The sequence below is a fragment of the Nicotiana sylvestris genome, chromosome 6 (assembly GCF_000393655.2).
Source record: "Nicotiana sylvestris chromosome 6, ASM39365v2, whole genome shotgun sequence".
NCBI classification, from domain to species: domain Eukaryota; kingdom Viridiplantae; phylum Streptophyta; class Magnoliopsida; order Solanales; family Solanaceae; genus Nicotiana; species Nicotiana sylvestris.
The window spans coordinates 193,620,673-193,648,355 of record NC_091062.1 but is presented as its reverse complement, the minus strand read 5'-3'; the positions used below and the strand labels follow the sequence as shown (position 1 = coordinate 193,648,355).

Here is a 27,683-nt window from a genome sequence, read left to right as displayed (position 1 = left end):
CATGTCCCCTTCCCATCTTATTATGTTGATTCATGTTATTATGATTTTGTTGTATATGATTTAACTGTACAAGTATATATGATTGATGTGTTCTAGCCTCGTCACTACTTCGCCAAGGTTAGGCTCGACACTTACTCAGTACATGGGGTCGCTTGTACTGATACTACACTCTACACTTTTTTATGCAGATTTCGGTACCTGACCCGTTGAGTAGCTGAAGTAGCTGCCTTCAGTCCAGGGAGACCAAGGTAGATCTGATGGCGTCTACAGAGCCTGAAGTCCCCCTTCTCTGTTTAGCTTTCTGCTGTCTCTTTTCTTTTCCAAGAACAGTTGTACTTTTTTTTCAGACTAATATTTGTAGTAACTCGTAGATGTTCGTGAAGTTGTGATACCAAATCCGTGGGTAGACTTGTATTGGATTATTTGATCATGTTATAACTTTTTCACATTTATCAACTGTTTAGCTTTAGTTTCTGTTTATAACTGTTTGAAATTGATTGTTACTGCGTAGAACCCTAATAGTTGGCTTGCCTAACTTTCACGAGTAGACGCCATCACGACTCCCGATGGTGAAAATCCGGGTCATGACATATCTTGAATAAATTAATTTTCTGCTTCTGCTTCTTGGAAGAAGCTAGAATTTTCTGCTTCTTCCCAAAAGCAGAAAAATTGCTTCTATTGCTAATCAAAAGTACTTCTTCGTCTTTGCCAAATAACTTAAATTTTGAAAAAGTACTTTTAGCCTCTTAAAACTTGGCCAAACAGGCTCTTAATGGGCAACTAATAAACAATGTATTTCTTTTCCTTTATTAGGATATTTTCCTGTTGGGTTTTTTAAATAAGGTTTTTACGTGATACATTATCAATCTAATAAATATCTAAGGGAGAGCATTGTAGAATATTATATTGGGGATGTACATTTATGAAGTGCTTAAATTTATCCAATTATTAAAAGGTCATTCTCTATTTTGAAGTTGAAGAGTTAATGGGAACTTCTACAAGGGCAAACTCTTTGCATATAAATAGGTAAGGCCATTTTCACTTCACATCAAACGTAATGATATCTCTTGTTAAATTACTTGTCTCATTCTCTCATTTCACTTTTAACTTTCTACTAGAATATTGCTGGGGTGCAATTTGAGCTCAAATCCATCCATCCCGCTCAGAGATTAATAGGTTAGGCTACAGACATTTTAGTTTAGAGCAAAATACATTTGTAGCCACTCGTTGCAAACTTATATCATCTGGTAGCCACAAAATTTCAAATACATCTAGTAGCCTAAAAGATATAAGAATGGTCAGCCCAAATTCCACCAACCACAACGCATATATTTTTTCTTTTCCACCATCTATCAGACATCCACACAAAAAAGCTCCACCATTGCCCTGCCACTATTGCACTAATGTCTCTACCGCCATGACACCGCTACCACCTCCATGCACTGCTGCCACCACACTATCTACCCACATCCCAAAAATGATAGATCATCTTAAAGCAAACTCACGCACTCCTGGACCAGCCTCATCTACCCCAATTCCACTATCAAACCTAAAGAATTAAGAACTAAAAGAGAGGGGAAAGAAAGATTGAAAAGAAGAAAAGGCAGCATAAACAGACAAATTGAATAGAAAGAAATAAGATCTAAAGAGAAAAAGAAAGAAAGATTGAGAGTATTTATGAGAGAAAAATTATACATTTTATATAAGGAAAACATATTAATTATTTACTTTATATACAATTGCAAATTCTATGTGCACTGCATATATACATTATACACTATTATATACTTTATATACAAAATTATATGAATATTGAATTTGTATAAAAAGTGTATATGTATTATATAAGTGTAGATACACCTTTCATATAAATGTGCATACATAATATATACACATTATATACAATATTCATAACACTCAATGTACCAATATTCATAACACTCAATGTACGCACTGTAATCTTACACGCCCAGTTTTGTATAATACGTGTATAATGAATGTATATATACTATTATATACTTTATATAGAAAATATATACAAAATTATATTAACATTGAATTTGTATAAAAAATATATATGCATTATATCAGTGTAGATACACCTTTTATATAAATGTACATACATAATATATACACATTATGTACAATATTCTCAATACTCAATTTAGCCACGGTAATCTTTTACGCCCAGTTTTGTATAATACATGTATAACTAGTGTAAAATGTATACACATTGATTATACACCATATTAAAGGAGCACTGATGGTAATGAAGGACATTGAACTTGGCCGAAAAAAATCTTTTCTCCGGCCGTGGCTATTTTATTTTCTCCATTTTTCATCTTCTTGCAAAATCATCCAAACAAATCATGTAATATTATATCTGAAAGTGGATAGAAAGCGAAGAAAGCGGCAACCACCGCCAGACTTTTGCGAAAAATTACTCAAGAATGTAGATATTTTTGCATCTAAATAAAGGAGGAGGAGATCTCAAAGAAAAAAAGAGAAGTTTGAAAAAGATGTATGTTGGTGTCGCTATGGAAGAAGAAAAGATAAAAGAAAAAAAAGGAGAGAGTGAAGAAGGGAAAAGATAAAAATAGAGGGAAAGAAAGATGGAAGTCACTGGTATATTGAAGAAGGGAGAAGATGAGAAGAGAAAGAGAGAGGGGGAGGGGGGGGGGAGTAGGCGACTGAAAAGTGCATTGGAAAGGGGAGAAGTGCATTGGAAATAGTGGCTATAATTTGTCAATAGATTAGGCCTAAAGGCTATTTCAAGTCCATGAGAGAAAATATGGGCTAATTAAATTTTCAAGGGCTATAGAAGGTCATTTTCTCTTTTAGTTTATGGGTTTATTTGGGCTGAGCCCACGTTAACCCATAATTTTTATAGTCCATTCTGACCCATGAAATAGCCCAAATATAATCCATGAAGCTCACCCAAAATAAAAAGATTTCAACCCGACTTATCTAGAAATTTACTTAGTTGCCACATCATTAGTTTTTGTATCTAAGTTTAGAAATGAGAGTCGAGGTATTTAAGTTTTAATGTAAATATAAATAATTTTACAATTGAGTTGTGAAAAAATTAGAAATAGCATAAAAGATATTTTTTAACTTACACGTTTTAAATACTAGTTTGTTATTTAAGAAAATATATTTTGATTCTCAAAATACTAATAATATTTATTTATCTTTTATAAATAGGTGTATAAAAGATAAAAGACATTGTTTTAGGCAAGATGAGCATAGTTCTAAAATATGAATCAAGTTGGACGAGTTGCGCTATAACCCATTGTTTAGTCCATCTTGACCCGTTCAAATTCAGCCTAACCCGCCCATTTGCCACCGTTAAGTCTACTACCAATAGAAAACAGTACTAGTGAACCAATACAGGCCCACAAATATTTTCTGGGCCTTTAACCCAATATTGGTATTTAAGTTGAGTCACATGTTTAGTTGTCAGAAGTCCAAAGAAGGACGAACGGCAGGTCCCAGAGTCGTTTAGTACTTGTACTGTATTTGATAAAGTTGAGCATGATAATGAGACAAAACCTAATGGTAAACATGGTAGTAAAACTCAAAACAAATAAGGTACTAGCTAGATAGGAAATGTTACCAATGAAAAAAACAACAGTAAGGAGATACAAAGAAAAGAAAAAATATATTTATCTACACTCGAATGAAAAGCAATAAGTGCATGACTTATGTTTTTATATAAACGTATTACTTAATTATAATTAATTAATATTGTTTTTTTAATCTTATTCTAGCATTTAAGCATGTTAATTTATATAATTAGATTTTTAACTTTTTTTGTCAAGGAAAAACATCAAACAAGATTCTTATGGTGGCAGCCAGTGGCGGATCTACGTGGTTATTTGTGTCTTTGACAAGATTTAATAAATTTGTATAGGTAATTACAAAAATATATTACAGATAAATATTAAGTGAGCACCCGTAACTAAACTCTTTTTTCCTCTTTTTTCAAAATATTTATCGGTGAACACCCATGACTTTAAAATCCTGGATCCACTACTGATAGCAGCTTAACGCAGATAATTAGATTCACAACTATGTTTTGCCGAGGAAAAGCGTCAAACAAGTCTCTTCTCCAAATTTAAATCATCAGTACATAAAAATTAAACTCAAACTTTAGTCCTACAAACTTTTTGAAGATGCCATTAATTATTAGGAAAATGATATTATATAGTTACTCTCAAAATAATAGCCGAAATATACACACACTTCTATATGTGATATACTAAAAATATATAAATTTTATACATTTTTACAGCTACCGAATATAAATAATTTCTGGAAGCTAAATATGATCTTTGCCCTTAATTATAAAGCGTAAATTTTTGGGACCATAATTCCATCATCACTCCCACGTTATAGTCAGGGGCGGACCTAGTGCATAGACTACGGGTTCTTCGAGAACCCAGTAACTCTTGCGTAGACCCTATATTTATATTAAGAAATTCATCAAATATTGATAAATATCTATGAACCCAATTATTATTGCATATTAATCTGAAATTATGGTAGAAACCCATAAGGTTCATATCGTGGATCCTTTCCCTATCCACTCATCACAACCATCCCCTCATCAACACTGTTATATTATAAGGTTGCATAAACCAAGCAACTCACCATTTTATTCAAACACTTTCCTTCATTTCTCACTTTTATTAATTTCCATTTTATTCAGCAAAAAATGGACCTACCTTCACAAATCAAATGTCATATTGTTGCAATGCCTTATCCAGGTAGAGGCCATATTAATCCAATGATGAATTTCTGCAAACTCATAGCCACAAAACATCCCAACATTCTTATTACTTTTATTGTAACTGAAGAGTGGTACAGTTTTATTAATTCCGACCCTTTACCAGAAAACATTAAATATGCAACTATACCTAACGTTATTCCTTCCGAAATTGGTCGTGCTAAAGATTTTGCTGGATTTCTCAGAGCTACTTTAACTAAACTAGAAGCTCCTGTTGAGAAATTGATTGATGGGCTTGGGCCGTTGAAACCGAGTGTTATAGTGTATGATACGTACATGAATTGGGTGACAAGAGTTGGGAGTCGGAGGAATATTCCGGTGGCTTCATTTTTTCCGATGTCGGCGACTGTGTTCGATATTTTTCATCACATGGATCTTCTTGCTCAAAATGGGCATCTTAAAGCCAATTTGTCAGGTATTGCATTTTCAATTATTTTTTTCAAATGGATATTATTGTTTGATCAGGCACAGGGTTAAGAAAGAAGGACTTTTGGCAATTACAAAATGTTACATTCGTTAGATATTTTTATGGCTATTAAAGCATGTCAAGGAGAGTAAAATGGAAGTTTAAAGTTAAGAAGTTTCAAATATAGCTATAAATGTATCATTCTTTTTTAAACATAATGTCTTAAAAAAGAAAAAAATTGTCGTGTAAAGTGGAACAAAGGAAGCATTATTTTGCTGCATGGCCAGTTATTTGGTCTGAATAGATCTGATTAATTTAGATCTTGTATCGAAGTTTTCAAATATATAAATGTATCGTTCTTTTTAAAACATAATTAAAAGAGAAAATAGTGTCGTATAAAGTGGAAGAAAGTAGAGATGGCAAAATGGTTAAAAAAAACACTTATCCACCCATATTATCCATTAAAACATGGGTTGGATAATGAACTTTTTAACAACGGGTCGAATATGGATAAGAACCATATTATCCACTTAGAAAATGAATAACCAGATGGATAACCAATGGATAACTAACGGGTTAACTTTTATATTTGGAAAGACCCAAATTGGGGGTTCCTCAAGTTTGAAGATTAAGAATTATCCCAAAAGTGATCATATTCAAGAAGCCCTGTATAATGTGGATATCCATATTATTCACCGGATAACCCGTTTTTTATCAGTATTAAATATGGGTCGGGTCGGATAATTTACCGGTTTTAAATTACCTATTTTCGACCCGCTCATATCCGACCCTCCCCCCGCCCGTTTGCCACCCCTAGAACAAAGGAAGCATTCGTTTTGCTTAACATCAGTTATTTACTCCAAATAGTCGTAGAAGCAGCCACTAATGCTTGCATTAGGGTAGGCTGTCTACATCACACAAGGGGTTCGGCGCTTCCCCGGCCATATGTTAACGCGGGATACCTTGTGCACCGGCGTTATCCAACAATGAGGTTAATCTGCCTTCTTAATTGCAATATGTCTTCCAAGAGAAAGCTACTGATTAACAATTTCTATTTACATATTTGTAAATCTACATGATTGTCATTATTCATGTACAGGAAAACAGCAAGAGCAGGTTGATTATATTCCTGGAATTCCTTCGATTCGCGTTTTAGATCTTCCTACACCATTCCATGGAAAGGGGCAAGAATTATTGGATGTAACAATGGAGATCTTCTCGACAGTGTCTAAAGCACAATATCTTTTGTTCACTTCAGTCTATGAGCTTGAATCTTCTGTTATTGACGCTCTAAAACAAAAATTTACAGTCCCTGTCTATCCAATTGGTCCAGCCATACCTTACTTCACTAGCGAAAAAGATCCCTCCTCGACTACTTCTGTCGATGAACCAGAGTACATTAAGTGGTTAAATGCTCAACCAAATGATTCTGTGTTGTACATATCACAAGGGAGTTTCCTCTCTGCATCGCGTGCTGAACTGGATGAGATCGCGGCTGGTGTACACGACAGTGGTGTTCGATTCTTTTGGGTGGCACGTGATGAAACTGTCCGATTTCAGAATAATGGATGTAGCGAAGGGCTGGTTGTTCCTTGGTGTGACCAATTGAGGGTGTTGTCACATCCTTCTATTGGTGGATTTTGGTCGCATTGTGGATGGAATTCGACTAAAGAAGCAGCATTTTCAGGTCTTCCAATGCTGACTTTTCCAATATTTTGGGATCAACAGACTAACAGTAAGCAAATTGTTGAAGACTGGAAGATTGGTTATAGGGTGAAAAAAGATGGCAAATGTTCGATAACGAGGGAAGAGATCTCTAGCCTGTTGAAGTGGTTTATGGATTCTGAAAATGATGAAGTGACGGAAACGAGGCGAAGAGCGAAAGAAATACAGAAAATATGTCAATGTTCCACTGCAAAAGGTGGATCTTCTGAAATTAACATTGATGCTTTCGTCAAGGATATATGTTTCATGCCATAAATATCGTTGATTAATGCAGTGTAATGTTAAACATGTAAGTGTACATAATACTGAACTTATGTTCAGGAGATTATTGTAGGAAATTATTGCAGAGTGCAGTTCTGCCCTTTAAGTAGGATTATCAGATAATGTAGTTGTTGAGTTTTTTAAGCTTACTTTAGATTAAAAGAGGGTGAATGGGAAATGCAGGGAAAATGAAATATTTGAGTTTCCCTCCTTGACAAAGGGACATTGTCCCATATTGGAGGAGGAAAAGACATTTGATGGGTATATATACAATTGCTCTTCTTCTAGCTCTTAAAGATTTGATAAGAAGGCAAGCCTCGCGCCGTCGTCGTCGCTTGGTTTTGGATTTGGTCAAATGATTGATTGATTTTTTTTGACCAAATTTATTTGTTAATAGTAAATATTAACGCAATATTATTAAATATTCGTTTTTTATAACGGAAAAGTAATTTCCTCTGTGTTTGAGTTCCCTTTTTAATTTGCGTAAAGGACCATTTATGTTATGTCCGTTTTACGTAACTGACCTCTGAAGAGTTGCACCTCTTCGTTTGAACTCAACAGGTTGGGGCTATAAATAGCAGTTCATTCTCTCAGATTTTCCATACGAAATTCTGAATTTTCCTTCTTTCTTTTGCATGTTTTAACTACAGAGAAAGCAACACTAAGTGTGATTTGCTATCGATCATTGTGTTCGCTCAAACACTGGGATTTGAAGTACCGCTACACCAGTGTGTAATCCGTTCTATCTTGGGAGGAAATAATCCACAATCTCGGGTACTAGGAGGGGATTAAGTTCCTTAAGGAAACACTGTGAATTCAGTGGGCTCGGATTAAATTCTGTTTCTTTTACATTTCTGTTTATACGTTATTTTATCTTCTCCAAAATTATTTTACAAATACAGTTTACTAACATTAGTCTCAACTTTGATTTAGTTCAGCCGTTTGGCTAAGGAACTTGCTTTTCAAAGCTACTGATGCAGTTTATTTTCTCTGTTTTGTGCAGTGATTCTTTCTCTTTTAAAATATCTGAAATTATTTGGTTTGTGTAGTGTAGGACGAATTAGAGTAGATAAAGGGAATCTGTTTTTTACTAGTTACTTTTAATGCATGCCCGTTGCCAAGCTTTTTAGTTGCTCCAAGCCAAAGCTTATAAATCCAACCACCTACCACACTAGTGATTAAAACGAAGGAGACCCTTAGAGTAACGGTAGAGTCGTTTCCGTATGACCTATAGATCACAGGTATGAGCCATAAAAGCAGCTACTAATGCTTACATTAAGGTAGACTGTCTACATCACATCACACTCCTTGGGATGCGGTCTTTCTCCAGACCCTATATGAACATAATATTGAATTTATATTCATGAGATTATTTGTAGGAAGTATTGCAGAATGCAGTTCTGCCCTTTAAGTAGGATTATCAGATTATGTATTCTCAACTTTGATTTAGCTCAGCTATTTGGCCAAGGAGCTTCCTTTTCAAAGCTATTGAAGTTATTCAGTGAGGATTAATAGACTACTACATTTCTAAGATATATTTTGGTCTCTATTCTAACTTATAAGCATCCTAATGGCTCTTGATTTTCACATTTTGCTACACTAGTGCGAATAGAAACCAACCTCTTCCCTTGTGTTTCTTTTCTCTGTTTAAAGCGGCAATTCTTTTCCTTCTCAATATCTGAAACTGAGATAATTAGTTTGTGTTTGTATATAGAATGAAATTATTGGAGTAGATAAAGGGAATCTGTTTTTAGTTAAGTATTATTTCTTATTAGACTGATGTTAGAGGGGATAACAACTGGAGCTCTTCATTCACTTCCAAATACAACAATGTTTATAATACAACACAGTAGTATTATTCTAGATACTTTATACGATAGGATATGTCCAATATTGGAGGAGTCCTAACTACTGGAGGCTGCTGGTGATCCTTTATACGATAGGATATGTCCAAAAATCCCAGGCAAATAAAAGGTGGGTCTTTCACCTTGAGTTTGTCCCTTAGAAATTGGAATCTCGCAGTAGTAGACAATGGCTTCGTGAGTACATTAGCTACTTGATCTTTCAAAGAGAGAAACTGAATTAGTAAGTCACGTCTAGCAACTGTCTCTTACAAAACGAAAATCGATCTCTACATGCTTGGTACGAGAGTGAAAATGGGATTAATGGACAGGTACATAGAACCTATATTGTCGCACCAGAGAATAGGAGCACAAGAGAGATGGATACCTAGCTCAAGCATCAATGATTGAATCCATGTCAGTTCAGCAGCAGCATCTGCGAATGCTTTGTACTCAGACTCCGTATATGATCTAGCCACTGTCCGTTGTTTCTTTGAGGACGAGGAGATTAATTTTGGACCAAAGCATATAGCATAACCACCTGTAGACTTGCGATCATCAATACTGCCAGCCCATTGAGAGTCAGGGAATGCCTGCAACTGAAGATTAGAAGCTTTTGAAATAAAAAATGCCACCAATTTAGTGTGCTGAAGATAACGAAGAATGCGCTTTACAGCAGCCCATTGATTTATCGATGGATGATGCATGTATTGTTCACCACAAAGGATATGTCGGGTCTTGTAAGGGCGAGATATTGAAGAGCACCAACAACCTGTCTATAAAGACTTGGGTCAACGAAGGAGGAGCTGTCACCCTTATACAGCTTCACATTGGTTGCCATAGGAGTGCTGAGAGGTTTGCAATGAAGCATGCGAGCCCTAGTGAGGATGCCATGAATATACTGGGACTGGGAGAGCCAAATGCCAGTGTTGTCGCGATGCACCTGAACACCAAGAAAATAGTGAAGTGGACCGAGGTCTCTTATGGAGAAGGCACTGCCAAGAGCTCGAACAAATGAATCAATGAAGGAAATGTTGTTTCCTGTGAGTACAATGTCATCTACATAAACCAAGAGGTAAGCAACGATATCTCCATGAGTGTAGATGGATAAAGAAACATCAGTTTTAGTTATTGTAAAGCCAACTGTGAAGAGAAACTGATGAAGCTTGTTGTACCAAGCCCTTGGTGCTTGCTTAAGACAATAAAGAGATTTGCTAAGCTTGCAAACATGAGTAGGGAATTGGGGATGAACAAAACCTGGGGGTTGAGCCATGTAGACATCCTCTTGAAGCTCACCATGTAGAAATGTATTTTAAACATCCAATTGACGCAATGGCTATCCATAAATAGCTGCCAGCGATAGGATGATGCGGATGGTGGTTGGTTTAACAACGGTACTTAATGTTTCATGATAATCTTGGCCCTCAACCTGATGAAATCCTTTGGCAACTAAGCGACCTTTATATCGTTCAATAGCTCCAATTGAGTTCCTCTTAATGCGAAAGACCCATTTGCACCCTAAAATGTTCATGGAAGAACTAAAAGGAACCAACGACCATGTTTGGTTCTTGAATGTTCGATAAAAACAAAGGACGAGAACAAACAGTTGTGTACCTTATTGACGCAGTGGAAACCGTTGAACTTACCACCAAAAGAATTGCTCCAAATCAACCTTTGAATTACTAGAAAATAAAGTTAATCTTCCACCAATTAGATGCTCTAACTTGTGTGTGTTTTTCATGTAGAAAGGATTAGTCAGAGAAAATTCTAACGCTTGAAAGTTCTGTGTTTTTTCCTTAACATAAATAGGCAGAGTAATAGCGGTTAAGGAAGATAACCCACCACTCCCCCCTTTTTTTTACACGTTCAGTTTAGTGGAGTTTGTGGTCTAGTGGTAACTTTCCTTAACCTCTCTCACTTATCTCTCCTAACCGGGTCGGATCAGCCCAGATGGAGCGACCCACGACCCATAATCCAACATCTCCCACTTCACTCATAGTGGGCTAGACCGATGTCTTTGACACACAGTTCATACTTGCAAATAGTTGGTGCGACCTGCGAGCACAAAGAGCTGTAACATTCCAAAACCAATTAAAAGTTGTACTAAAGCTCTGTGTAAAAATCCAATCACATACGGAAAGGATTCACTACTATCATGAGGATATTATTACTCACAATACCCCCAGACATCATTCGCTATTCCAGTAGTTACTTATTCAATCTCTCATCCTCGAAAGAGGCAAACTCGAGTTCTCAAATAACATTGTCTCCATAATTACACCCAATACCCTCATGGTAGGTGTAATGGTCGACCTATGAACACAAGTTAAATTACTAAATTTTAGTTATCTTCCCTTTCTATTCGAATCTTTCCATTCCAAATCAACTGCATTCCTAGACATGCACTGCATTGTCGAATCACTCATGGCTATTAGTAACATGCTAAAGTAGCAACACTAATTGAAACTTCAAGAGACAGTAAAAGGTCAAAAGGTATTTCAATAAAAGTTAATATAACTTCTTTGGAATCTCACACAATGAAGAAACAGAGATTCATTCTTCCATTACCCCATGGTCGATAGCACACGTGGTATGAAACACATGTTACGGTGTTCTCACCTTATATTGGCGTGTGTGTCTTATTCTTTTAATTATTCAACACCGTACAGATCTTGGTCTATGTCTAACCCGATTTTCTCACTTCAATACGCCTTAAACCATCTTCTTAGTGAAACTCGCATCTGGTTTACAAAACAATTCATAATCGAATAGTGAAATTCTTAAGTCTGATTAGTTGTCAAGACCGACCTCTATAAGTAAATATAACTTCGCATTATCCAAGGTTCTATAAGGTCTCATCTCTTCACGATTCTTAATGTAAGAGGTGATTGCTCGTGTGAGAGAGCCAATCTCGTGACTTGTTCGACACATTTTATCAACAAAACATTCATCACATGTATACGAGATATAAGCATAAATTCAAGAGTCAAATATTAATGAGCATATTATAATACTAAAGTCATTTTACAATATATAAATATGTTCATAACCTTCGCAAACCTAGAGCCATAACATGTTTCTCAAACAGGTCTCTAGATATTGCCTTCGTAAAAGGATCAGCTATCATGCTTCGCGTAGGAATGTACTTTAGATTTATCTCTCCACTTGCTACCATGTCTCTCACAAAGTTATACTTGATGTCAATGTGTTTGGTCTTGCTATGATACTTAGGATCTTTTGTGTATGCAATAGCCACTTGACTATCACAATATAGAGTCATGGAACCCTGAGAGTTCTTTATAATATTCAAAGCTCAGAGAATCTCTTCAACCAAACAACTCCTTGTACTGCAGAATCACAAGCCACAAACTCAGCTTCCATCGTCGAAAGGGTTGTACAAGTTTGTTTCCATAACCGGATGTTGATTTTCTATCATCCGGTCACCAACCCAATCAACATCTGTATATCCTCTCAAGCATAAATCATTTCCACTATAATATAGTGAATAATCTGCAGTTCCCTTCAGGTATGTGAAAATTCTCTTTACAACTTTCCAATGATCTCTTCCAGGATTGGATTGATACCTGCTAACCAGACCTACGGCATAACAAATGTCTGGGCAAGTACACATCACAGCGTACATCAAGCTCCCGACATCACTTGAATACGAAACTCGAGACATGTCTTCCTTTTCATTTTCAGTCATGGGACACTTAAAGTTTCACCTTTCGCTATAGGAGTATCCATGGATTTGCAACTATTCATGCGAAACCGAACCAAAATTTTCTTTGTATAAGTTTCTTGAGATAAACTCAATAAATTTTTGGAACAATCTCTTTGGATCTTAACTCCAAGGATATAGTCTTCCTCACCCATATCTTTCATGTCAAATGACCTCGAAATCCATGACTTGATAGTTTTCAAATACTCCAAATTATTTCCGGCCAATAAAATATCATCCATGTAAAGAGAAAGAATTACAAACATTCTATTGGACTTTTTCACATAAATGCAATGGTCTTCACTGATCATGGTGAAATCATACGAGATCACCTCCTTGTGAAATCTTAAATAACATTGCCTTGAAGATTGCTTCAGGCCATAAATAGATCTTTTCAATTTACAGACCTTCTTTTCTTGGCCTTTAACAATGAAGCCTACAGGTTGTTCCATGTAGATTTCTTCATTTAATTCTCCATTGAGAAAAGATATCTTCACGTCCATTTGATGTAATTCCAAATCCAAACGTGCAACAATAGCCAAAAGTAAGCGAATTGAGGTAAATTTTACAACTGGTGAAAATGTTTCCTTGTAATCTATTCCACCTTCTTGAGTAAAGCCTTTTTCCACCAATTATGCCTTGTATCTTTCTATTGATCCATCCGATTTGCGTTTAACTTTGAGGACCCATTTGTTCCCAATGGCTCTACGCCCAGGCGGAAGGTCAACTAGATCTCAGACTTTGTTGGTTTTCATGGACTCTAATTCTTCTTTTATTGCTTTCATCCACTCATCTTTCCACGGCTCGATAAAGCCTCAGTCACAGACTTTGGCTCATCCATTTCTGTGGGAGATACCAAGAAAACATAATCATCAATTTCATAAGTACGTTTAGGTATATTTTTCCTGGCACTCTTTCGTAGTTGAAATTTAGGTTCGCAGAAGGATTTTGGGATTGAGAGTTCCCACTCCCACTCGGATCAAGAATAAGATCTTGATCAATTTGATTATCAAATGTGTTAGAAGACACTTGCTGACTATCTGAGTTCACTAATTCATAAAGAGGCTCTCCATTCTTTACCTCGCCCTTCTTTGAAAAATTATTTTCCAGAAATATGATATCTCGTGATTCAATCTCAGTAATACTTCCATCCTCTAATTCACCAATGAACACATACTCTTTGGAGTGTTCTGAATATCTTATAAAGATACATTTCTTGCCTTTTGGACCTAATTCACCAAACTTGCTAAAAGAAATTTTTACATATGCAACACAACCCCAAGGTCGTAAATCATTCAAGTTTGGCTTATGACTAGTACATAGCTCATAAGGAGTGGGAGAAACTGAGCTAGAAGTCACTTTGTTCAATATGTAGGTTATAGTCAATAATGCATCTCTTCAAAAGGAGATAGGTAAATTTGCCTGCACAATCATGGACCTTATCATGTCCAGTAGTGTTCTATTCCTCCTTTCTGCTATACCATTTTGTTGAGGTGTGTATGGAATAGTTAACTGTCTGGTGATGCCCTTTTCATTACATAACTCTTCAAATTGATTTGATAGATATTCACGCCCTCTATGGGTTCTTAAGGTCTTAATCTTTTTGTCTAATTTATTGTCAACTTCATTCAAATATTTTTTTAAAGCATTCAAGTGCTTCAAATTTATGAGAAATCAAATAGACATAACCAAAACGTGTGAAATCATCAATGAATGTAATGAAATATAAAGAACCAGAGCTAGCCCTCACATTCATTGGACCACATATATCAGAATGAATTAATTGCAATGGAAAATCAGCTCTCTTAGCCTTTCTAAATGATTTACGTGTAATCTTTTCGGCAAGACAATTTTCACAAGTTGGTATTTCAATTTTAGAGAAAGAACCCAAATGTCCTTTCTTAGCCAATTATTCATTCGATCCTGCCTTATATGACCTAATCTTGCATGCCATGTAATAACATCAACATCATTGTTACTAGAATAACATGCCATAACACAAAAGTCAACATAATAGTTATACGTAGAAGGATTACAATCTACCACAATAAAAGCATCATAACGATGTCTAAAACCATAAAAAATATTGTCTTGAGTAATTCTAAGACCATTGCGACTAAAGTTCAAATTAAAATCTAAATCTAGAAAAACATACACAGAGACTAAGTTTCGTCAAATCTTTGGAACATATAGGATGTCATGCAATATCAAAGATCGGCTAACACACATGTCCATTCTGCAAGTGCCTATCCCTTTGACTTCAAGCTTTGCATTATTTCTCACATATATATACTTAGATCTAGGTGGAACTTGACGAAACTCTATAAACGCTTCTCTATCGCGGCTCACATGGTCGGTGGCCCCTGAGTCTACAATCCATATAGGATAAGATTCAGTTAGTAAAACAGTGCTAGAAACATATATAGCACTAAGATATGCATTTTGAAATGCTACCTTTTTGGCTCAGCGCACTCACGAGCAAAATGCCCTGGGACTTGGCAATTGTGGCACTTCATCTTGCTCTTGTCTTTCTTCTTGTAGAATCATTTTTCTTTCTTGGAATGTGGCTTGTTTCTTTTCTTGGAGGATCTTTCTCCGGTCTCCTTACCCTTTCCATCATTTTTCCAGTTTCTCTTTCGCTTGACGCTTGATCTCTTTGTACCACTTGATTCTACCACAAAGGCATTAGGTACATATTTAGCAGCACCAAGCCGCTCGTCTTCAAGCTTCACATGACGGACAACATCGGCAAAAATTTTGATGCTATCATTATGGGTCAAGTTAACCTTCAGATATTCCCAATTATTGGAAAGCGATCGAATCACTGCCTGAACCTGCTGCTCATCAGAGAGAGCATGGCCAACACTTTTGAGTTGAACAATCATATTTGACATCACCTTTAGATGTTGTTTGACACTGTGATCATCACGTTTTTGTACGTGTCAAACTTGATTTTCAGCTATCGGAGGCGAGTCACAGTTGTACCCCCATATGCCTCTCTTAAATATGACCACATGGCTTGAGCAGTAGGATATTGCTCACATTACTAGATGAGATCATCAACAACTGAACTTACAATAATTCCACGTGCAGTGGAATCTTTCTTTTTCCAAATATTGTAACTATCCAGATCCCTCATGTGTTAAGCAGTAATACCCTCACCTGGGTAACTCACAGCATGGTTAATACTTTCAAGAGCATCTTGCTCTTCGACTACATACCACATCTTACGACTCCAGATGTCGTAATTTTCACCATTCAGTTTGTCACCCTTGTTCAAGTCAACAATGATACTTTTCGATTTCATGTCTGTTATTAGAGACAATATTACACATTTAACTCATCAATATATATACTATAGCCAATTTATGCATGTGATTACATACTCAAGTAAATTAATTATAATATTAATTTTACATTTAGTATAGAATCGAAAGGTCACTACATTTTCATTCATCATCTATATCTAAATTGTTATGAAATAATAAAAGAAGAAGAGTATTGCAGAGAAAAGTAGGGAGAGAGAACTCTTATTAATTTTGGGATGAATTACAATGGAATAGAACCCTCTATTTATAGGGAGAGAGTGACTTAGCCACCAAGTAATAAACCCTAGAATCTCTCTAAATATGGACATTCTCCATAAATTGAATTCTATTTATAACACTCCCCCTTGAATGTCTATTCAACAGATAATGTGCCTCGTTAAAACCTTAACTAAATAAAATCCAATGGGAAAAAAATTCTAGAGAAGGAAAAAAGTACACATATCTAACAATACGCCTTTTGGTTGCCTCGTTAAAAACCTTGCAAGGAAAACCCAGTGGGACAAATCCTTGTAAGGAAAAAAAATACAACACGTATTAACTCCCCCTGATGAGAGAATTAATTCACATCTTTAAGCATTTGTATTCCAATCTTGTGCACCATCTTCAAACGATCTTTGGTAGAGACTTGATAACAAATCAGTCATATTAACTTGAATGAATATATTGCATCTTGAAATCATCATTCTTGATAGAGATGTAATGTCTTCATAAACTGCCGTAGAATGGCCTTTTCAATATCTCCATAGAGGTATCCTCGCTATCACATTATCATGCTTATAGTTATAGCAAATTACATATGTGCACAAATTACACTTATCATACGGTACTTCGGGACCAAGAATTGTATATGCTTCAAGCGATTTAAATCCTTCAAGGATTGTCATATAAGTTAAGTCATACAAGCCATATAATAGACTTTAGATGTATATCAAGTTTTTATGTCATGCTAGACATATAAGATATCGAAAACTGATTGCACATACCATTGACTTTATACTTTCAAGTATTTGAACAACATAGACAAAATTATGTGTCTTTCATATGGAATCAATTCTACTTGAATTGTGTCTCTTCCATTTGGACAATACTTTTGTGTCTATATTTAATAGACTTAAAATCCTCATCTATACTTAGCGCTATGATAGATGTCGTCGACAAACATTTTATATCGGTTCCAATATTTTTTCATAAAGACATAACATAGGGATCTTTTCATTCATATATTCAGGTACCTGAATCTCTCATAAGATTTTATGAAGTGTTATGTCATGGGATCTTCTAGATCACTTGCCTCCTTTATTATGATCATTTGCTCATCTTCTTTATTAAGAAGTTTATTTGAAACCGATTTGTCTATACTCTTTAAGCGTACCATAGACTTTGTCCTTATAGGACTTAACATGAGCATTTGCAATGAGAATATAGTTACTTTCTTTGGGTCTGTAAATGCGTCTGGCATGCTTTGCAATATATTGCAAATGAATTATCTTTTATGAACTTCAAGTTCATATTATTTTATTCAAGGATCTAGATATAAAAATGATAATTCATTCCGCGTAACTTTTTCTCAAATGTTATCATCTCTCCCCATCATGTTAGAAAAACTAACCTGCTTCATCATCTTTGTGCGTTATGGTGTTAATCAAAATATACACCGCACATCAATAATAATAAGATGGAATTATTTGGTTCCTGACTGTGAACCACTTGCAAGGGGAGAAAGTACTATACTTTCGTATATAACCTATATCAAACTGACACAGATAACTTTATTCTCATAAGCAATAGTTTAGCTATTAAGTGGAGGCACTCAATAAATTATTTTGCTAAACCAACTATGATGTAAACCAACTTATCAAGATGAACTATATTGAATAAAAAATTTGGAAATTATGCTTAAATCAAATTATTGAGCAAGTTACCTCGCAAACACCATGTTGCGGGTTAATAATAATCGTACATGTAACCAACTCATAGATGTATCTTATGTGGTATACATGGCAGGTGAATGAGCCCATATTCACCTTTGATAATTCCAGCATTCATGGGATTCAATCCCAATTTTAGTTGGTCTATTAATTAGTGAGAACAAGCAACATAAGAGAATTCATAAAGAACTTCTAGTCCTTTAATATTTACCCATGTGAATTCTCTTTTATTTTTGCACATCATACTTAAATCAAGATTGCTCAATACGCCATGCTTGATAAAATTGTCTGTATTAGTAAACTTCAGGTTTACATCATGATATGTGCAATTATCAATAAACTCCAAGTTTATTATGATATGAGTTTTTATACCAACAAACATTCAGTTTATTATGGTATTCTTTTATTTGTGTAGTACAAACTGGAGAATAAAGCGAGTAGCTATTAACATACATATTACCCTGCTACAAATTATAGTAATAGAAGATATTAAATCTTTCTTTATTTATAGTCTCAATATAATCAACCGATTTCGCGTATACTTTGGAAACTGAATAAGTTTCTTTGAGATTTACTACAACACAATACCTTATTGGTAATCAATTGTGTTTCTCCAAAATAGTAATAATTGGCTATTGCAGAGTTCTCAATTAATTTGGTACTACCACATATTTATCAACATCCATATGGTGAATATCTCTTTTAAAGAGAAAGTTATACCATTATTGTTATGGTCAAAATTATATGCAAGATATGTTTCTTGCATTATTGTTGTTCTTTAATAATCACATTGCCAAAATATTTTGGCGTACAATAGGTACGTGAACAATGACCATTCATGCCATAATAATGACATTATTTTCTTATATCATCTCAAACCTCCTTCTAGAGGTGAGTGTGGTATATTCAATACCAATAGTACGTTCATATTCTTCCAAGAATGAATATGTCTTCATAAATCAGATGTTGTCACATTCTCATCATGAATGGACCATAATCATCTATATGTGCTATATGAAATCTCATGTTAAATCGATGACAGATATTACTTTCACAGAATGAATGATTATTTTGAGAATCCTTATTGTTCTCATTACTACAATAATGATGATTATAATTTCGTCTTCTTTCAGACTTATTACATACTGCTATTACATTCTCGTAAGGGAATGAGAATGAAGCAAATTCAATGGGACGGGTTTCCATTTCTTGTGCTCACGATCATACATGACTTTGATCATGGCAAGACATAGAAATTTACCACTTCGAGTGGTTATAATTTCTTTTAAACTCTATTAGAGTTACAATCAAAATTTATCGTCTTTGTTTGTATTTAAAATCAAATTGTAGAATGTCAAGAATTCGAAAGAGAAAAGTAAAATGCTTACCTTAAATCCAGAATTTAATTATAAAGGAAGTTCATGGAACAATTGACAATCATTATGCTCAATCCCAAAGCTTCTACTCAATTGGTTAGAGTCGTGTTGATAACGTGTTATGAAACAATAAAAGAAGAAGAGTATTGCAGAGAAAAGTAGGGAGAGAGAACTCTTATTGATTTTGGGATGAATTACAATGGAATAGAACCATCTATTTATAGGGAGAGAGTGACTTAGCCACCAAGTAATAAACCCTAGAATCTCTCTAAATATGGACATTCACCATAAATAGAATTCTATTTATAACATAAATATTTTAATTAATATTAAAATCACTTTTTAGTGTATACTTTATTTCAAGTCTCAATCCATTACAAAAATATAATAAATAATATATGTAACTAGTGACAAATAACATAATTTTAAATTTCATTAAGATAAAACACATAATAACAATTTACATGTTTGCTAGGACATACATGTATCAATCGAACACTAACTCTTGCTCATATACGCTAAAAGGTGCACTAGGCCAAACATCATGATAAATCTCAGTTAAAATTTCACTCCAAGGCTCTCAAAGAGAGTTCGCTAAAATAGCTAATGCTTCCTAATCAGTAATTTTTATGTAATTAGCCAATCAACTCTTTTTAACCTAAAAAGGTGTACATGTTCAGGAATGGAAGTATCATGACCCATTTTAAATTCCCTAAATTTCTTTTCTCCTTCCCTTCGTTCAGCCCTTCGATCCCTTAACTCATTTTGTTTCGCCCTTGGGACATTCCTAATGACTTTAGGCTCTGAGTCTGAATCATTATAGAAATAAATCCTACGACGACGTATCCTTCTACGTTGTCCCCTTCCTTGACTTCGAGAACTCCCACTTGGAGTAATTCGTACTTGTCCATGTTCAGCCATATCTGAAATAGGACCAAGAAAACAATAAGAATGATTACAACCACTCAATGTGACAACATATGTCACAGTAACTCGTAAAAGTATATCAATGTAAGGGATAAAGCTAAACAATTCAAAAAAATCTGTACTAAGACCAATTCATTAATAATTTAGATTCATAGTCTTAGCACATTGAATTATTTTTATCTTGTAACAAATACCAAAAGGATATCCAAAAAAAAAGAAAAAATAGTCCGTCTACATGTATAAAAAATCGATGTGGCATAAAATGTGCATACACCAATTTGTATGAGGCAAAAAAAAAATATGCAGTACAAATTTAATATTCTGGCTTCTTAAAATTGGTCACTGCACAATGCATAACTTAACATGCCATTCTACATAATGATAAAATCCTAACATTTTCGCTGCGAGAAAGGAGATTCCCTTAACATGCCTAAATATTGGGTTCCAAAGTCAGTTGTGTTTGGACCATTGCGAAAGACTGCTACTGGGAAAATACAAAAGCACTTGTTGAGGACAAATTAAAAACGAAGGAGATAGGACCAATGACGAAGAGTAGATTGTAATTATATAATGGTTTGTGCCTTAATAATACCAAGACACCTTTACATTATCATTAAAATTATACTTCACCAGATTTAAAAAATATATAACAAAGGCATCTTCTGGTTTTGTCACAACAATTGATTGTTAATGTGGTTAAAGTGGAAAGATTAAATTGGGTAGGATTAAAGACCTATTTCGTTGCTTTCGCCGAAACACAAAAAAAAAAAAAAAAAAAAAAAAAAATTCGCCATAGCCAGTGATAACAAATTACTTCATGCAACTATGTATGCAAACCAGAATACACCATACATTGCTCTGATGCCATTATTCTATAAAAATGAGGGGCGAGAACAACTAGATGTGTACCTTATTGATGCAGCGGAAATCATTAAACTCACTACCAAAAGAATTGCCCCAAATCAATCTTTGAATCACTAGGAAACAAAGTTAATCTTCCACCAATTAGATACCCTAACTTATATGTGTTTTTTGTGTAGAAAGGGCGCTTGAAAGTTCTGTACTTTCTCCTTAACATAAATAGGCAGAGTAATAGCGGTTAAGGAAGATAACCCACCATTCTCTCCCTTTTTTTTGCACGTTCAGTTTAGTGGAGTTTGTGGTCTAATGGTAATTTCCCTTAACCTCTCTCATTTATCTCTCTTAACCGGGTCGGTCATCCCACATGGAGCGACCCATGACCCATAATCCAACATTGAATAAGGCTGTCATCTAAGAAGACATAGCGACAGACCATTCTTTAAACTTTGAGGCTTCTGTGAAGTTGGTAAGATCTGTTGAAGGAGGGGAAGGAGCAATAGTAATAGATGTGCAAGCAAGATGAGATGTGGGCTTGCGTTTGGACGCCAGATGTAGTTGCATGGTGTGGGATCGTTCAGGTGGATTAGCAACTTTTGATTTATGTTTAGGCGCAGATAGTGTAGTTGAAATGAGAGGCTGTTGTATTAGGCTCTGATACCATATGAAACTGATGTTAGAGGGATAATAACTGGAGCTCTTCATTTACTTCCAAGTACAATAATACAACAATATTTATAATACAACACAGTAGTAGTATTCTAGATGGAACCAAACTACTGAAGGCTGCTGGTGATCTTTTATACGATAAAATATGTCCAATATTTCCAATCGCCAAGCTTTTTAGTCGTTGATCCAAGCCAAAGCTTGGAAATTGAATCACCTACAACACATTAACGACATTTTTAGTGACATTTTTTCTTTTCAGTTTGAATATCATAATGCGATTAAAGTCCAAAATCCGAGTTATTTGGTTCGAGGGGTAAGAACTCTTTAATCTCAATTTAGAAGGTTCAGTTATTGATACTTCATCTATCTCAGTTCATGTGTCATACTTTCTTTTTTAGTCTATTCTTAAATAAATGTCATACTTCCCTATTTGGAAACAATTCAACTTTAAACTTTTTATTTTACCCTTAAGGAAATAATTTATAGTCAAGCAAATATATATGGCTTGATTAGATCACAAATTTCAAAAGTCTTCGCCTCTTTTTTAAACTTAGTGTCGAGTCAAACACCATCACATATTATAGGACGGAGGGAGTACAATATTTGATTTTGAATTTGAAATCCTGTATTATTAGTATAATCCCCGCGTAACCAGAAGTTACTCCATTTTGCATGCTAAAAAGCTTTTGCGTAATACATGAGTAATTTGACCAAAATCTTGCACGGAAAAGTTAAATTTACTCAGCAGCTTCCTGATAATTAAATTTCCAATAGAAATTGTGACGTTATAATATCTCATACAACTTGAGATAATTAATTACGTTTCTCTCTTTGTCTTTTCTTTACTTTGACGTGGGACGGTTGAACTTTCTACAATTCTAACGTTTAATAGTGATCTCTATGTCATCATCAAAGTTTTAGTTATCCACTTTGCTTCTTGTCTGCTCTATTCCCTTTCTAGACACTTGGATTATTAATCTTCCTTTCAAAGTGATGATTAAAAAGGAAATATCCATTGACGTTAGAATTAGTGGGCATTTGGACAAGAATTGTGAAATTACGGAAAAGTAAAAAAAAAAATCAAATGAAAATGATATCTGAAAATTAAAGTTGTGTTTGAATATGAATACAAAGTGGAGGTTGTTTTTGAAATTTTATAAGTGATTTGAAGTGAATTTTGAAAACAGTTTTTTGGAATTTTTTAAATTTTCGAAAGATTCCGAAATTCAACTTCAAGTGAAATTTAAAATTTTACAGTCAAACACTCATTCCAAAAAAGTTTTTTTTAGTTGAAAAAAGTAAATTTTTTTAGTGGCCAAACGGGCCTAGCCACCAAACTTAAAATATTTTTGAAAAAAACACACACATTGATATAAGCAAATTAATACAAGTTCCCACAGCCACAAGAACCATTTCCTTTTCTATCTACGTCGAATGCTCTATGGAAAAATGTTCTATCTACTGGAATTATTCTTTTTTAGTCAAAAATGTCGTGTTTGAACTCTGAAATTTAAAATCTTTTAGGAAAAAGGTGTTTTATTTTCGTTTAAGATCAGTTTGAAGCTAGACTGCCAAGTTAGTATACTTTGAAGGACAAAGTTATTCACTAGTATCTATTTACGTTGAACATAACACATACAAAGACGCATCGAATTTAAAGTTTATAGTTTTTTATAGCGAACTTAAGTAAATATACAATAAATAACTGAGTTCACGCTAGATTTTTAATACATATATAAGGTATATATAAAAGCTACTGAATTTACGAATCCACGTGTAATAAGTTGGATCCGCCCCTGAACACATACATAATTGGACTATAGGTATGAACAAATCAGCCGCATACCACCGTTAGAAAAGAAAAGGGCGATCACTTATAACCTACGGCGAAAGTGGCTGTAAAAGTATATAAAATCTATATATCTTTTACTATATAAAATATAAAAAAAATCGATTATTATTTTAAAAGGAGCTACACAATGTTATTTTTCAAATAAAAAAAAACAGCAAAAAAGGAACATGATGGAGTGGAGTTGCGAACAAAAATTTGCCTTACACCACCGGTATAATGAAAAAAGGAAACAACTCTTGTTAGTTAAATTAAATTAGGAAAGTCAACAGTTGGCAGCAAAATCCCCAAAATTTTGGAACCCTAAACCTAACCGCAACTCCTTCTTCCTCCTCAAACCCTCCCCAAAAGTCTCACAAAAAAGCTTTCAGCTTTCTATCCTCTCTCTGATCCCTAATCCTCCCTCTGAGCAGCTAAACCTCGAACGGCAGGAACCCAATTGAACACAACCCGTAACCCGAACCGAGTCGAACTGAAGCCCTAAAATTTTCTTTATTTCCCCTAATTTCTCTCCATGGCCACCGATGCTTCCCCAAAATTTCAAAAACCGGATCTTTTATCAGTGCCACAACCACCCGATTACCACCGCCCGGAGGTCGCCGTTTCGCCGGAGCACGACGGACTGCATTTCTGGCAGTTCATGATAGCCGGTTCAATCGCCGGCATGGTGGAACACATGGCCATGTTCCCCGTAGATACAATTAAAACCCAAATGCAAGCCTTAGGTTCTTGTCCTCTTAAATATGCCAGTATCCGTACAGCTCTCGGGTCAATTCTCAAATCCGAAGGGATTCCTGGGCTTTACCGTGGTATTGGAGCTATGGGCCTGGGTGCTGGCCCAGCCCATGCCGTTTACTTCTCCATTTATGAGATTTGTAAGAAGAGTTTTTCTGGCGGGAACCCGAATAATTCTGGTGCACATGCTATTTCGGGTGTTTTTGCCACGGTAGCAAGTGATGCGGTGTTTACGCCTATGGATATGGTGAAACAGAGGCTGCAGTTGAGTGATAGTCCGTACAAAGGTGTAATGGATTGTGTGAAGAGGGTTTTGAAGGAAGAAGGGTTTAATGCTTTTTATGCTTCGTATAAAACTACAGTCTTGATGAATGCCCCATATACGGCTGTGCATTTTGCTACCTATGAGGCTGCGAAACGGAGTTTATTAGGGGTTTCGCCAGAGAGTGCAAGTGACGAAAGATTGATAGTTCATGCCACTGCTGGTGCGGCAGCTGGGGCGTCTGCGGCATTGATTACAACGCCGCTTGATGTTGTCAAGACGCAATTACAATGTCAGGTACTTAATTATATGCTTTGTGGCTTTGTTGGAGTTGGATTTTTTATGTCGGAGTTTTTTAATATTTATACTGGATCTCCTGTTGCTATATGTGTTTATATGTATTTATGTTGTTTTTGTGCCTGTAAGTTTGGGATTAAGGTTGCTTTTCTATGACCTGCCTGAAGATGCTCTGTGCCCTTAAAATGTCCATGTTTTGCAAAGCACATTTTTAACTGGATTTCTCAAGGTAGCTAACTAAACAAGCAAAATGTAAAAGTAGGAAGGTATCGTTGACCCAAAAGTGGAAGATAAAACCTGGAGTAATAATTTTGTTGATATTTAGAATAAGATGTAAGTTCAGCATAAATCAGCCAGCTTGAAGGGCAGAATACGTAGCTGCGCTTTTGAGTTCAAAGAGATAGCATTTGATTAGCATGTGTAGAGTAATATCTGCTTTCATTTGCTATGTAAGGGTATCTTGAAAATTGGTAAGAATCTGAAGGTTATTTTTGTGGTTTGGTTTGGTTGTGAGATCTGGGGTTGCTTTGGGTTATGTTGGTTCAAAGGTAGGTATGTGTTTGGTTTGAGAGAATGGTACTGATTTGGGCTGATTAAGTACGAAATGGTTGTCTGGGAATTTAGTGATTTCCATCTTAACTCGTAGTGGTATATCGATCTGGAACTAATATTCTAGGCTTTGGAAGTGTAACTATTAAAAAAGGAGACTGAAAAATTCAGGAAAGTTTTATCTTGGGACTGGGGTTTTTGAGGATAAGGTTAGATGACTTAAAAGAACAGAACTAGAGGAAAAGCAGAGAAAAGAAACCTACGCATTCTGCTTGGCTTCTTGATATCCCAAGCTACTTGAGGCTGGCTTGTTTTGACTATTTGTGGTTGGCTCAAGTTGGATTAACCTCAACTCAAGCTCAACTGCAGGAACAGTTGCTGCGTAGAAATTGAGCCCAAGGTTATACTGAAATCTGTAACCTCTATCTACTGCATGTTTTCGTATAACGTTCTTTTAAAAGTATGGATATTAGTGAAGGCTTTTTCAATCATTGGTGACTGAATTAGGCGACAAGATCAGTAGCATTCATGTTCTTTTTAAGGCTTTGTACCATATGCAGGTTAAGTGGTTAAGGGCTGTTCTTTAACGGAAGAGAATGATGGCCTAATTGAGATTTTTGTTGAATACTGTATTGTTTGTCCAGTTAGGTTCTTTTATTTTCTTTCAAGTTTGGCCTTCCCTAAAATATTTTGAGACATGAAAGGTTATGTTTCTGCTGTCAGCACAAGTAGAATATAGGTAGTTGATTTACGGGTCTAATAGGTGAGTGCTGATGTGCAAGACATTTGCCTTGCCTTGCCTTGCCTTGCCTTCTAGGTTCTGTTGGCTGAAAACCTGAATAAGATACTTTGACTTGTGCTTCATCAAAAAGTATATCTGACTTTTTCATATTGTATGACATATGGTATGTGGTAATGATTTTATTTAGTTTTTAAAAATGTTTACATGAGCTTACAAAATGATTTTTGTGGTGTTTTTTATGTGGGCTCTAATTAAGAAATCTGCTCTAATGAGTGATTAGAAGATACATTGTTTTTGTACTTACAAACAATGCTTCAGGCATCACAGTTCTAGGAGACATACACTTTGGTGGGGTGGGGGTCCTAACCCCCAAGGAAAAAGTACAAAAAGAGCACTTCTCTTTCCTATTATAAGGGCCGCATGCTATGGTCTAAATCCAAACAAGTAATTTCTGTAAATTAGTGTAGCTGCCATGAATGGTATTAGGTATGCGGAATAACACGCATCTAGATTTGTATAGATGAGTTGCTGTTGAGTGTTTGGTTATTGAAAATTTAAAACATTTCTTTACTACTGCCTGTTTATCATAATGGAGCCTATTCATAAAATGTGGTGTAGTACAATGCTAATGTTTCTCAAGCACACTAGTTTATTTTTGTTCTCAAACTTTTCCCCTATAGTCTGAAGCAGTAATTATTGTGATGGCTGAGTGTAACAAGTAACTATGCATTTGGACAATATTTGAGTTGGCATTGAAAAAAACATTATCTGAAGTTGAAAAGAATTTGTGAAAGTGATGCATTTGTGAAATTACGTTACTCATCTAACTTCAACGTGTTGGTGCAGGGTGTCTGCGGCTGTGACAGATTTAAATCTGGGTCAATTAGGGATGTTTTTCGGACAATTCTGAAGAAGGATGGATACAAGGGTCTTATGAGGGGTTGGATGCCAAGGATGCTTTTCCATGCTCCTGCCGCTGCAATTTGCTGGTCTACATATGAAGCTTCCAAGGCCTTCTTCCAAGAGCTCAATACTGGTAGCAGCAGTGTGACCTGAAAATATATTATAGTGAAAGAGGGAATATTATCACTTTATCTCCAAAATCTCTGTTGTTGTATGCATACCATCTTTTTTTATGGTCGAGCAGAAATTTTACTTGCTGCTGGGGACTGAAGAAGGAGAGACAAGAAGAGGGATTGTGTAGCCTTAATTGGCATGTACAACCACGTAACGGTATTTCATTTTTATTTAGGTTCTATATAATTTATTTTAAATTCGAATGAGTTAGCTGAGATTGAGTCATTGTTTGATGATTTTTTTTCCATGTCATGGAGAAATAGGGTGAATTGGATTGGAAAATTGTGTTGAAAATTTTGAACATTAATTCTTCAAATGCCATGTTGCCCGAAAGTTTTGGAA

At 35.3% G+C, this 27,683-nt stretch overlaps 3 protein-coding genes across 3 annotated transcripts; 2 read left to right on the top strand and 1 right to left on the bottom strand.

Moving 5' to 3' along the window:
* Nucleotides 1-4,623: 4,623 nt before the first annotated feature.
* On the top strand, nucleotides 4,624-7,466 carry LOC104231224 (UDP-glycosyltransferase 87A1-like). The gene is made up of 2 exons (XM_009784179.2): nucleotides 4,624-5,204; nucleotides 6,295-7,466. The coding sequence occupies exons 1-2, from the start codon at nucleotides 4,718-4,720 to the stop codon at nucleotides 7,173-7,175; spliced, it is 1,368 nt and encodes a 455-aa protein (XP_009782481.1). The 5' UTR covers nucleotides 4,624-4,717; the 3' UTR covers nucleotides 7,176-7,466.
* Nucleotides 7,467-8,737: 1,271 nt separating this feature from the next.
* Nucleotides 8,738-10,295, bottom strand: LOC138871876 (uncharacterized mitochondrial protein AtMg00810-like). Its single transcript, XM_070149791.1, has 3 exons — nucleotides 9,741-10,295; nucleotides 9,411-9,621; nucleotides 8,738-8,865 (listed from the first exon to the last, which is right to left on the bottom strand). The coding sequence occupies exons 1-3, from the start codon at nucleotides 10,293-10,295 to the stop codon at nucleotides 8,738-8,740; spliced, it is 894 nt and encodes a 297-aa protein (XP_070005892.1).
* Nucleotides 10,296-23,910: 13,615 nt separating this feature from the next.
* On the top strand, nucleotides 23,911-27,683 carry LOC104231225 (uncharacterized). Its single transcript, XM_009784180.2, has 2 exons — nucleotides 23,911-24,973; nucleotides 27,111-27,683. Exons 1-2 carry the CDS (start codon nucleotides 24,194-24,196, stop codon nucleotides 27,318-27,320), a joined length of 990 nt encoding a protein of 329 aa, XP_009782482.1. The 5' UTR covers nucleotides 23,911-24,193; the 3' UTR covers nucleotides 27,321-27,683.